General features: G+C 33.8%; 1 protein-coding gene across 1 annotated transcript in view; it reads right to left on the bottom strand.

Moving 5' to 3' along the window:
* The window catches only part of FMN2 (formin 2), a 154099-nt gene that overhangs the window by 52740 nt on the left and 87045 nt on the right, over positions 1 to 14314 (bottom strand). Inside the window, exons 10-14 of the mRNA XM_033512685.1 lie at positions 10250 to 10341; positions 9983 to 10112; positions 8912 to 9058; positions 7092 to 7151; positions 6793 to 6913 (exon numbers count right to left, since the gene is read on the bottom strand). Of these exons, the coding sequence (XP_033368576.1) occupies positions 6793 to 6913; positions 7092 to 7151; positions 8912 to 9058; positions 9983 to 10112; positions 10250 to 10341 (550 nt within the window). The remainder of the gene's footprint in view (positions 1 to 6792; positions 6914 to 7091; positions 7152 to 8911; positions 9059 to 9982; positions 10113 to 10249; positions 10342 to 14314) is intronic.

The raw sequence follows: 14314 nt of genomic DNA, 5'->3' as shown, positions 1-14314 counted from the left end.
ACCAGCTTAGAGATTTAAACAAATTCTGATTCCAGCTATATCCAGTATCTCAAGAATTCATCTCATTCTTTATTTCTATATTAAAATACAATTAATTGCATTTTTTAAGCTATTGTGTTAGCTTGCTCATCCTATTTTTTTATTTCTATTTCAGGTCAATTTACTAAAAACATATAAAGTCTCACAACAGCCGGTATCATTTAAGAGACATCTATACAGAAAAGGAAAGAGACAAAACAACCTGTGCTTTGCACTAACATTTTCAATACGTGATTCTGGTAAGTGATGTAAAATGCACTCAGACTCATTACCAGAAATAGTTACTTTCCCTTTTTGAAAAGGAGAAAAAAAAATTTTCAACATTCAGGCTATCTTTTTAATGCACATTTTCCAGCTGGTTCTGTTGGATGCTAAATTTTAGCCCCTGGAAGCACAAATCTCTTCTAAACATGAAAGATCTCTATTTGAACAAAATGAGTGAGCAGATAACCAGCTGCTCCTCAGGCTTACTGCATTTTCTTTGGCCAGAATAACAATGAGCAACAGGATTTTTCTTGTAAAACCCTCAAAATATAAAAACTCAACAAAAAATAAAAACACACAAACAAAAGCTCCAAACCCAACCATAAAAAAACCAATCCATTACTAAAAAAAAAAAAAAGCAAGCAGACTAATGAATTATCTTGGATGAGTAATTAACAAATCCATTAAGCTGTTTTTGTTAACTAATTCAGAAACTATATAGATAACTATGAAATCTGCTAGAAGTCAGGTGGATTTTCAAGATAGTTTAAGATACATGAAAGCACACCTTTAATTAAGACTTGATAGACTATTTGTTTTTAAGTCTTTATGGAAGCTTTGAAATTATGTCCTTAATTTTCTGAGGTTGTAAGCATCACTGCCACGGGAGATGTGCCTGTGTCCTACTTGTCTGAAAACTATAGAAGAACAAAATCACTGCTTTCTCAACTTCCTCAGCACTTTCTGGATTCCTTACAATTGCAACCTGTGATTTAACCTTTAAAAGAGAGTTTAGACTTTATCTAAAGGAAACAACGCTGGCCTCATCAAAAGACCAATTCTGATGAACCCAGCCACAAATACAGATAGAGCTCTTAATTTTCTTCTATTTATTTTTTTTGGAATTGTAATGACTTACACTAAGAGCTGCTGAGTCTTCAAGGGCTTCCATAGACAGCTCCTTGTTTGGAGTTTTAAGGACAGTAAAATATGACTCACAGATTGACTGAAAGCCTGGCTTTAGTTTACATCTGGTTTAGGTTTAGGAATCTGCATGCAGCATAGCTGCAGCAATTAACCCCTTCAGTGATAACTGAACAGATAGAATTTGTGGATGTACAGCTGCTAATGACTAGGCAAATGTAAAGATTAAATTTAGTTAAAACAGTACCTGTTTCTGTAAAGGTATGTGGTACCAATGACTGGAGGAGTGACCCAAACCACTACTGTTGCTATATTATTTTGTTGCTAATTACCTTGAGTGATTTGGCATTTTTTAATAAAAGACTGAAGGAATTTTTTCATCAGAATATGGATCTATAGATCATAGAAGAAAAATAAAAGATCTACTTCTTAATTGGGAAATATCTTCATTCACATTTATATCAAAACTATTGTCAGAGAATGACAAAACCACAAACATTTTTAATTGTCTTTGAGCAGAATGTTTTTGATGATGCAATGAATTCAAATTCAAAAGAATACAATTTTTTTCCTCATTTAATTCTCTCTACTCCAGCTCCACCTTCTCTTGAAACATTAATGCAAAAGCACATTAAAAATAACTTTTTGGAAAACCTCTTAGGATACGATTTATTTAACCAAGCTTCAGTTTTTTAAAAGGCAGATCACCAGATTAGGCCTTTCACTAACTGGAACATCTATCAATCCTTAGACTCTCCCTCTCCTTTAGGAGAGGACAATCAAATTTAGCAGAGTAATCCTTTCCCTTTCTTCCATCTGAAGTGGGACCCTAAACCGCTTAAGGCTGCTCAAGTTTGTTAATTGAAGTTGCAATTAATACCACTCTTGCTTCTGATCAAGAAGTGGCACTGATAGAGTCTTAGATCCATGATCAGAACTGTGATAGAATACAGTCCTGAGAATATGAAAAGATACAGATGTGTGTGTGTGTGAGAGAGAGAGGCAAATAGAATGCTGCATTTTTTTAAAAAAAATTAATCTGAAAGCATTAATATTACTTATTAAAGAGCTAATAGTGGATGCAATCTTATTTTGCAAAGTAATCCCTGCACCCCAGATATAGATTTGACCATGAAGAGGAAAATCCCATCTCAGACTACAGCTTGACTGAACTCTCAGAGTTGGGAACTCTTTCTAGGTACTGAGGGTACCTTTACTGAGGCAAGAGGAATGATTAGTGAGCCTATTGCTGTCCAAACTCTCTGTTGCACATTGACACCATCCCAAAAATGTCTCAAAAGGCTTTTAGAAGTACAAGAAGGTATTTCCAATGCTCTTATTCACACAACAGGCGTTAAACATGAGAGCAAATAACAACTCTACAACTAGCAGGTCCAAACTGAATAGGTAGCTTTAGGTGACTTTAAGAAGCAGTGAAAAAAAATAGGGAACTTGCATTATTCCAAGATACTCTGGGGCTTTTCTTGGAACACGCTTTTAAAATACAAAGTGTTCTGCAGATGCTTAACACTTTATAAACATTCTCAGTCACATTCATTCCAAATCAGGGAGATGTACTGGGCCACACAGCCTAGCTTCTTTTGGATGGAGAATATTCAAAGAGTTGTAAACACTCAGAATAGGAAAAGAAAGCATCACTACAAAAATAATGTTTAATTATCATAATTGCTGTTCGTAGTCAGTTTCTAATCAAATATATTAAATATGACGCTATGATATATAAACAAGTACTGACTTCAACTCAATTTCATAGCTATCATTGTATTATTAATCTCTTCTACTAGTCAGATTTACTTTCTGCCTGACATTGTTTCTAATTCCCTTTTAGCTGAGCTTCAGTGGAAGTTTTGCAATAAGTGACAAGTGATGAATTAGTTTCTGATTAGCAAGAACAAACTTAATGTTGTAAAGCTAGAATGCTAATGTGTGGCCAAAGAACAGCTTCTAAACATTTTTAACTTGCTATAATTCTGTAATTCTCAATGCCATTCTACTGTTCTAGTTCTTTCCTAAACTAAACACATCTTGAAAAATTTAATCCACATCTATTGTAGATTAAAAATCCAATATTTTCCTAAACCAAAATTTTACCTTTAGTGTCAGAGCAAAGAGGGTTAGACTCTTGATCAACTTAATACATGTTTTCTACATCTTTCTGCTCTGCCTGGAGCACTCTGAAGAGTCTGAAAAAAAAACTACTGATACTAATAGTTACATAACTCAGGTCTTAATCAGTGAGAGCCACATACTGCTCCTGTGATCCTGGATACCCAATTTTCTTTACATGGTGTGTTGATTCAAGTCATGTGGCAAGTGCTAAAATTTCTTCTGTGGAATGACATAGGAACAGAAGTCATTGCCTGGCATGACTGCATCAAGGAACGTTGCTGACAGCCAGGAGAGATCAAAAGCAGATCAAGTTGCTTAACAAACTATATGTCACTGAAGTCAAAAAGGCTAAAGTGGGAATCCTGGAGAGCTGTGAAATCTAGGAGCAACAGATGGAGCCAAACTCACTTGATTCATTAGTAAGGGGATCTACCTGTCCTTCGGTCTTCCATCTTAAAAATCCTTTTAAGATTTTTTATCTTAAAATATATGTTATATAAATTTTATCCTTGTGATGTGTATTATTTAAAAGCTCCAAATTTCCATCTTACTCATCTTGGAATAGGCACACGGAATGCTTCTAGAAGTCTTTGCAACTTGCACTTTTAATCTGAAATACTAAAAGAGATTTTATTTTCTAAAATTTTACAAACTACTAAGGCATAGAACCCGTAAACACTGGAAAATGGACAATAGCTTTGATAGTCAAAATGGAAGAAAGCACAGAAGTTCTAAAATCACGAGTCCGTCTTCTTTTTAAGCAGTCAGCATAACTCTAATAAAAACATAAGCCCAAACTCCAACCTGTGAAAGAGCACGTTAGCAAAATTATTTTACAGAAACATGAAGATTATTTATATCTGCATGTCTACTAACATCTTTAGATGGAAAAATATAGCAGTAGTAAAATGAACTGCTATTGTTATGGCTATGAAACTCTTTTTTTAATAATAACTGTCCTCTATTTTGTGGGTATTCTGTTGGGTTTTTTAAATTTTATGAAAGGATCTACCTGGAATGAAATTTACCTTTGAATAATGATCGTGGAAAGTTTTCTTAGACAGCAATAGAAAATCTGCACAAGACCTTTTTTCCTGGGTGAACCTCCTTCCCACATTTTAATAAGCATGATCTCACGGCACTGTTTTCAGTGTATTTGAAACTAACACAAACAGAATACACTTAAACTGTTGATACTGCCTGTGTCAGCATTATCTACAAGTTTCAGTTTCTCAGTGACAAAGAACAAATCAAACGCCCACCCTCACCAAATGGTGAAATCCACCCACGAAATCTGCTGTCTAATTAGTGATGAATTCCAAGGCTACAGTCCACATCTCAGTATAAAATTCTAATGCTTTCTGGGCATTTATTTCTATGCCTTTAATGTCAGTGATTCCCAGGAATAGTCAATGCTTATTTACTCACACTGACTTCAAAATAATAGGTTCATATTTAGAGTTTCATCAGAATTTTCTCAGCATCATTCAATCCTTTTCCTGTTCAGACATTTGATAAGGCACTTACAAGCTCTAGTAACTCAGAAGATTCCACATGTTCATTAGTAAACCTGATAGCATACTTAAAAGTAAATGCAGAGAAAAAGAACCCCTTTGAAGTAATTTTATGCATTTGGTTAAAATTTGTACTCTATTTAGAAATTATCGTCATTGAGACAGGCTGAAATCTCACTGAAATCATTACAACAATCAAGGCATCAGAATACAGAGAATCTTTAGCGTATTACTAGATTTTACTACTACTGATCTCGTGGTCATAAAATCTTTTAAAACAAATGGTTTTTAATTTATACTGACACTTTTCTTTGAAAAAGAAAGTTAACACAAAGAATCTTGTGTATCTGGAGACCATTAAGAAGCCATGACTGATATTGCAGTCTGGTGTTGAAATTCTCACTTCATATTCAGGCTAGGATGAAGCTGCTGATGCTCTCCCCAGAAAAGTTTGTACCAAATGTAATAGAGAAAGAGCAATGGTGTTTGTAGTTATTCTTCAGTTTCATTCACAACAGAAAAGACTGGCAACAGAGTCTTGAGCCTAAGGGATGGATTGGAAGCACAGAAAGAATTCAACTGCAATCTGAAGGCAGATCGAAGCGTGTAATTTCCATTTTTACAGAACCCCTGCTTTGATCACTGCACAGTGTGGATTTATTCCACAAGAGATTTATGTCTGTGTGCAAATTTCAGCCTTGATGTGAAAATATTCAACTATTCATGTACAAAAAACCATTTTTGGTGAATCTGTCAGGAATAAAATCTGCCCTCATGTATATTTGTTAACATGTAACTGAATTTAAGTATCCTCTTTTAGTAAGACCTAAGTATCTTTTTCTTCTACATGTGCAAGTTTGATATCAGCTCTGATATTTTCTGAAAATTGCAAGAAGTAAAGAAACATGTTTTCATGACTGAATTCTGAGGTTTTTGCTCCCAAGATTGTTCAGGAGCAGTAAATGGATGATACAACTGTTCACTCCTCTGTGTCACACTGAGTGACTTTGATACAACCTTAAATACTAAAAATACTAAATACTTTAAGTACTCAAAATATTTAAAATAATTTTCAAAATATCCAAATAGAAAGCTTGATAGGAGCAAGAAGAGAAGGTCAGATATCATTTAGTAACCGTATTATGCTTTTGTTGTAATAGAAAACCTCCCATTCTAGGTTGTTCAGGGATTAATGGATTACCAAACCATTCCTAGGTCTCTAGAGAGAGGCACGGCATTTAAAAGCAGCAAGGCAACAGTAATCACTCCTTGATCTGTATCTCTCCCTCAAAGATTTAGCACAGTAATGTAACTGACCAGTTTAGCAGAGATTTTTTGCAAAAATATTAAAGGTCACGGATCATTTGTGCAAACTACACTTGCTTAACAAATTTAGTGCTTAGATCCCCATGCTAATAAGAAATATATGATAAATGTTCTTCATTAAAATCTAGAAAATATCTCTTAAGCTTACAGAATTGATTTAAAGACAACAATTCATAAGAAGAGAAAAAAAAATTCTTTCTTTGCATATTACTGTTCAGTAAAGTCCAGATATTTCAAGTGCCTTTAATAATGTCATATATATGATTTTATCCACTAGATAATATTTAGACCTGGCTATAAACTTCTTTTTTTAAACATACACATGGTCCAATAATTTGCAGTGCTTTTTATGGTCAATGGCTTGAAATCAGCTTGCACAAAGGATAAAACTAAATTAGTTATTTGGTTCGGTTTTGAAACAGAAGATTCAACCTAACTGTTTTTGACGGTGTTTAATTTAAAAACCTCTTACAGGTTATCTACAGAAAATTATGGATTATGGCATAAATGATCACAGAAAAAACAAGCTAGTAACTGAGAAGTTAAAAATGCACAACTATTTTTACAGTACCATCTAATCTATCGAAATTATACAAACAAGAATAGAAGAGATATAATGGTAACATAAATTTACTACTTAATCTAGGTTCAGTACCTCGCAAATCTTTCTTCATTTTGCGGAGATCTTTTTGAAAATCATCAAACTTCAGTTGTGAAGCCTGGAAGAGATCTTGTGGATCCGGAAGAGGAAAGATGCATTGCTCTCTTCCAGCATCCTGACCAAAAAACAAATTAACAGTTCCATAGTGCTCATTACCTTTTTTCTGTACTAAAATATATGACTGAAAGCACAGAGAATATTTGTATGTATGTATCTTGCCAGCAGAAGAGGAAATTTACTAAGTTGGGTTGCTTAATCTAAATTTAAAAGAGTTAATTTTAATTTTCACTCACCTCATCAAAATTACGCAAATAATACGAGACAATGTATGATAGAAGACTTCTGCTGTTGTCCTGTATAGAAGAGGATAGAGTTTGCTGTGTTACTGAAACTCACAGAAGAAATTCAGAAAAGATAATTCAGATAAATGAAATATTTACTGCAAAAAAAATACTTTTCTGGTCTGGTCCCTTCACTAAAAAAGAACAAAAACCAACAAAACCAAAACCAAACCACACCCTCAAATTCCATTTAATCATTAAATAAAATGAGAAAGAGAAAACACCTATATAACACACTCCTGATTTTTTTAATTCTACCTGATTGCAAAGCAAATATGTATGTTCTGAAATTTCCCAAGAAGAAAAAGAGAAATTGTTTCTGGGTTCATGTATACAAGTTCTTTTGCAACACTACAACTAGAACCAAAGTTAAACAAAGAAATTTATTTTTATAAATGAAATTTTTGGGGCTAGGGGGAAGTGTTGGGGGTTAAGGGAACTTTTTAATTGCTTCCCCTCTGTAATCTCTCTAATGAAACTTCAGAAAATCTTCCACTTGAAGGGGATTTCTGACAGAACTAAGTTTTCAGAAAATTTCAGAAAAGGATTTTGTAAGAACATTCCTGATAAATAAACTGGAAATGTATCTTGCAACTGCAATCTTAACAGTTACAATATTTCCAGCAAATTACATGCTGAAGTCTTGAGTTACCCAATTAAATTCAGTGTGCCTAAATTTCCTACTGAGCAGAGCTCTAAAACTGGTGATGTATTGGATCTAGAGTCAATTTGAAGGTGCAGCTAGAGTAAGCTGCCCTAAACATGTTGTACTAAAGTGCCATTCACATCTCCACTCCCTTGGTTTACCAAAGAAACCAGCATGCAAGAAGGAAGTTCCTCCACCCATTTATAAAGGCAAATGGCTCACATGCTCACTCAACTCAGGGTTAATGGCCTTCTCACAAGACCTAATCCAGCAGCTAAAAAACATATCTAGTGAAGAACCAAGAAGAGAAACCAATGCTTTTTTCCTGCCATTTGCAGAACTGACCATCTTGACAGTGTCTCACCAGATGCAGAAACAAATTTTATGGCTCAGATTATTGTTATAATCTGTCACATGCAGATAAGATTTTTCATTAGCCATAGAGACTCTAACATTGTTGTTTCCTTGTAAAGAAAAGCAGATACTTGAATGCAACCCCAAAATGATGAACCAAAGACAAAATGTGCTCGTAACACACAAATTACAGTTCAGCACTGAGGAAGGAAATACACTACTTGTATTTTCTTTGCTGACATGACTATACTAGACAAATCTTGAATCAAGAAGTCCTTTACTCAGGTAGCTGCATGTTCCAATGTAAAGTCCAAACTGTAATCATGGTGTAACGAATTTGGGGTTATCCCAAATGCTCTGGATGCCTATTCAGTCATTTTCAGGAGTGACATTTTTCCCCCTCACAAATATTTTTAATCAGCATGGAACTCCTTCCACTTCTGTAATAAACTTCTAACAGTAAGACCATAGTATTGCTTCTAATTACAAGAAAAGTTGGAACTATGAAGAGTACTGAAAGTCAAACCTACATCAGACTAAGAACTAAAACATAATTTTAGGTATTTTTTGTTATACAGTAGTGAAAAGAGATGGTTAATTTTTGTAATTCTACAGAAATACATCCATCTCTAGAAGTGTGATCAGATAAGCATAGAAATAAAAGAGTATCTCCTACACGTCTTCATAAGCTTCACACCATTCACTCAGAAACAAAGTAATTTTCTGAGACTTTAACCTTCTCAGGTCTTCAGGAAGTCTTGAATTAACTTACACTGCTCTTGACATCTTTAAGTTTTGGCAGGATATCTAGTCCAAACCCATCAGCCTGTCCTCGTGTCCTGTTTCCACCGTTCATGTAATTTCCAAAGGCAAGAACCAAACCCAGAACTCGCATAACTCCTGATTCATTCTTCAATGTCTAAAATACAGATAAAAACAAATTCTGTTAAAAGTCCAATTAATAGTTATGGTTAATGAGGAGATTTGTTGATGCTGTATTTAAACTCAGTGTATAAGGACTCAGATAATGGAAGTTAACTTCTACTGCAACATGTAGAAATAGAACAATATTAATATGTAATTTTTTATGAATACAGAATGTTATTTCCAAATTGGATACTTAGAAAAAAATGAAAGAAAATCTGTACTATATTACCAGACATGACCTGTTGAGAAAAACAAAATAGTAATCCTTAACTGAGATTGACATTGTGAATGGTATATTTAATTTCACAGAAAATTCATCAAGAAGTTAATAAAACACTCATATTGAAAAATTAAAGCATTTAATCAAATAAAAGCTATTTCATAGTGAAATATAAAACAGTTGAAAGAGTTCTAATTTATTAAAATACTGATGAAACCTGCATTTTAAAGCTCTGTATTTGTTTTTCTTGGGACTGCAGAATTCCAGTAATCTCTTCTGACTAGATACAACATTGCTATCTCTAGCTGATTTTAGATATCAGAGATATTATTAAGTTGCACATTTCTCAAATTTGAGCAAACACAAGGTTAGCTGAACTGGCATTCCTTTGAAAAAAAAGAGTGATAATGGCCACTGTGAAGAGGGAAGATTTTGCTTTAACAAAAGGTGAAGGTGCACTGTTTTCCAGAGACTGACACACTGATGGCAAAAGATTAATATAATTCAGTAGCAAAAGGCAATCTTAAAATCCACTTAGATATTAAACTACAAGCGTAAAATGTTCTCTTCTGCTATCCTTCAGATTTTTAATGAGTACTTGAAGTAAATAAAGTGAAAACTTTTGAAATATGAGTACAGCTTAGCAAGGTTAAAAATCAGAAACTTAGATCTGTCTTTCCACAGAGCACAACCTACCTCACACAGCTTCTGTAACAATTCAAGTTTGCGACGGATTGAACCAATGCTTTCTGAAAATGTTGACTGGAACAGGATGCAAAACACACGTTCTGAAAAGTTGGGAATCAGCGAGAGTTCATAGAGGAACCTGAAGAAGTGATTAAAAACATGATTTGAGTCACTTTAAGTAGCTACAGACTTGGGGGGGTTCTTATACATAATTTACTACAGCAGAGAAAGTTTTCTGAAGTGAGCAAAACTGCTCTATGGTAAGTATGTTCTTACTGTTCCGGCTTATCCAAAGACTTGGCGTTTTCTTTTTCCTTGGATGCCTTGCTATGCTTTTCTATTTTTTCTAGTTCATCTGATTGTGCTCTCTGAAAAAAAAAAAACCAACAAAAAATGGTTGTGACTAGTCAAACAAACAGCGATAAATATGCCCTTGTAACAAATCAAACGCATTTTTCTTTTCTTTCTAGAATCTACTTATGGTAAAACTGTAAGAGTCCACAAAGTGATTTTAAGTATAAATAGATCTGGTTGAAAATAGAATATCTTGCAAATAATAATATTGACTACTAGCAGTCTGCAAAGTATTTACTCATTCAATGATGCATTATAATCTTCATTGTCAATTCATTTTCTTTGATCATTTATGAAGTGTTTGAATTGAAGGACTCAAGAGGAGAGTTGTGTTTCTCTTCACAAATTTGTTGGGTTACTTTTGAATGTGATCTGATCTTTAAATATGTATTTAAATAATATATTTTTTTAAATAAATGAAAACAGTTTTGTATTTTTTACTTTTTAAATTTTATTTGGGATTCGAAAAAGCACTTCAAAAAACATTTGATTTTAAAGGGAACTATCATACATATAATACATGAGAACTACTGCATAATTCTTTGGAGTAAAATTATTTTCATTTATATCATAATAGGAAAAAAAATACAAGTAAACTGCCTAGTTTCTTGAAAAACTCTGGCTCTCTGTGAAGCCTCTCCTCCAATATTCTAATCAATAGAAACTGAGCCTCATTTTTTACTGCGCTCCAAGCTATGGTAATTTTTTTTCCAAACTGTAGTACTGGAAAATGGAATGGCATGGAAAGGAATAAAACTGAAATGAAAATTTAGCCTTCTGACCCTTCTTCTCAAAATCATAGTTTTCAAAACAGATTCAAAACATTAATCTGTCCAAGAGTTTAAAAAAGAGAGTATCTACCTTTATTCCTTTAAGAAAAAAGTTACACTCATTTTTTTTCTCCACCACAGAACTTGAAGACAACAGTGGAAAATTATATTCTAATCACTCAGATAATGGAAAAGTGTAAGATGCATCTGCATTCTCTCACTGCTTTTGCAGAGTTAGCAGAAGAGGGATAGAGCTGTTTCAAATCATGATACCTGCTCCATCAGGAACCTGAAACCAGAAAGTTGGGTTTGGACATTTTTTCTGAGATTGTTGAACATCATCCCGTGTGAAAAGGGAGAAAATACTGATGTGGAATAGAACGATTAAGAGATTGAAGAGTCATATAGCAGAAGCCCTTCAGAGTTTCTCTTATTACTTCAAGAAGTCTGGAAATGACTGCAAAGTCACCTGACTTGGATGTCACATATCACAATATTTATTTTTTCACGAAGCATAAAACTAAATGCTTATTTGCAAATATTTTAGAATAAATACTGAGGGTTTGCTCTCGTCTGGCCTTCTACACGTAATGAAATATTACAGTGCTTATCACAGCAATCTATTACATACATGCATGTTCAAGCTCTTAATGTTTCTCCACCAAATCCCACGGGCAAAGGTTAGGCAGACTCCCTATTCCTTATTTAAGCCATTATTCTCAGGTTGTGTATGCAAAGAAGTAACAGCTGTCAAACATACAAAGGCTAAGCATGATCTACTCATGGGCAGGCCAGAGTAAAACTCAAGAGAGAAAGTTTACACCCTTCACCAAAATCAAGAAGTTGAAGTATATGGTCCAAGTTCAGAATCAAACCTGAATTTCTAGTCACTAATTATGGCTCAGGTATCCAGAACTGTGATCTGTGGGTACCTTAAATTCTGACAGAAAAGGAATACTGTGTCTTTTGCACAGGTATTATTGAAGATAATTTCTCAGAATTTTTACCTTTTATGCTTCCTTTATTGTTAATGCCTGTTTGTGCTCTAATTTACAGATGGATAGTTCAAAAAAAGCTTTTATATTTCTCTCCAAATTTGTGTCAAGAAAGAATATATTCAATAAATACTTCCCATAAAAGTCATTAATCCGATCACATTAGCACCTCTTGGAATGTTACAGCTTTTTCTTTCCTTGAATTTTAGCTAGAGATAGATACATAGCATCAAAATTGGAAAAAGATATAGTGTACTAGAATTTGATATTAACTATATCTAAAATCAGAGAGCATAAATCTGAATGAAATTACTGCAAAAATATTCTGCTTCAGTTTAATTCTTCTCACATTTTTTTCCAGAGTATGAATTTAGCTTGTATTTGCTCTTACCAAAGTTCATAATGGCCCTTTTTTCCATCTCACAACATAAATCTTACACATTTCCTGGTTAACTTTTTCTTTCCTTGCAAAGAACCTTAGCTTTGAGTTTAGAGCACTTTAAATATATGGAATTCTATTTTTTTGAAAACTTGACTTTAAAAGTTTGTGTTATATTTTCCAAAATCATTGAGTTGTCTGAGAAATTTTGTCAACAATAGCTGAAACAAGAAGAATATACAGAGATACCCTGGTTAATAATAAATATCATATTCTTTTGAAGCTGGATCATCCGAACTCAAGTACAATTTATAGGCTTTGCCAAAAAAATATTTAGATATCACACTGTAATTGCTAGTTAAAAAGAAAATCACAAGAAATAACTGAGGAGAAAGTTTGAATCTTAGTGGCAGAGAATTGTCATGCACTTCAGAATTCTGGATGCCTTTCTCTCCTGCAAGGGCATTTTGTGGTTTTTCAAAGCATTGACCTAAGTCTTTTAAAGATAACGACAGGGTGGTCAATTTACTGGGAGCCATGAAAGTATGCACGTTTCTTTTGTGATGTAGAAAGGGAAAATCTATAGATGAAAGATAATAAATGATTCAATAGCATTTTAAATCCATTTTTCTACAACTGTTTTCATGATATAGCAAAGATGCAAGGAGAAGCAGACATACCTTGTTACTTAATACCTTGTTCCTTGATACTTAAGCTACAACCCCAGCTGCAGATAGGCAGTATGTTTTCAAAGTAAACATTCACTGATTTGCCAATCACTACATTTTTCATCACAACCAATATGTCCTAACATCATAAAGCAACTTGAATGAATTTCACCTTCCTTCTGTCTCTCTAATTCTGCCTGTCCCCTGGTAGCATGGCTATTAGAAAATTTGTAAAAGCACATTAAAGTAACAGCTCCACATGTAGTTTTATCTAGAAAGATTCTCCTATTAAAACTGTCTAGATATTAATACATAACTAATTATCAACAAGCATTTAAACAGTGCTTCACAAAGCAAGCTACACAACCACACATAAGAGCTATTTGACCATACAGCACAATGCTGCAGTAACACAATCCTCAATGCAATTCAACTTAATAATATTAAATAAACTATTGAGGGCTCAGGTCTTTGGTGGGGTGTGGGTTTCTTAGTTTATAAAAAGTTACTAAGATATATACAATAACTTTGTGGTTTAACAAGAGTTTAATTCCTCAGTAAACAGGAATTGAACCCTCGGGACTGCGGCTTTTGAAATTAGGGTGTGTTTAGGTTTGGAGACTGCCCAAATTTCATTCACATTTAAGAAGGGAAAGCACTATGCCAGACACATGCAATCAGAAAAAATGATTACATTCTGAAGGAAGGCTGTAAAACAAATGCTCCCATATGTTCCATACACATCAAATAGAAAGACTGAGGACTACTACAGTGGTATTTAAATATCCAGAAAAAAAAAAAAATCATCTCAATCCAATAAATAAACCCAAAGAGCTAAAAATTAAGTTAATGGCTACAAAGTAAATGAATGCTGCAAAGTTATTCCCACTTAGAACACAGGATGAGATTGAGAAATAAGGGAGGAATCAAACATGCCAGGCTCTCTGGTACCACCCATTGCTTACAACTGTTATTGAACAATATTGTTATAATTAGTGAAGCTAGCAAGGGAAGAAAATGCAAGGTCTGAAGTGTTTTGACAAAAAGCTGAAAGGAAAAAAAGAAAACAAAAGTCAACTAGAAAGAAAGTGTCTTTCAAGACACAGTTTAATCAAAAAGAAGATCCAGGATTAAAATTCAAGTTCCCTTATAAAACCCTCTCCAAGTAAACTGAG

This window comes from Parus major, chromosome 3 (assembly GCF_001522545.3).
Source record: "Parus major isolate Abel chromosome 3, Parus_major1.1, whole genome shotgun sequence".
NCBI classification, from domain to species: domain Eukaryota; kingdom Metazoa; phylum Chordata; class Aves; order Passeriformes; family Paridae; genus Parus; species Parus major.
Note: the sequence above shows the minus strand (reverse complement) of the source record. Positions and strands in the feature narration are given on the sequence as shown.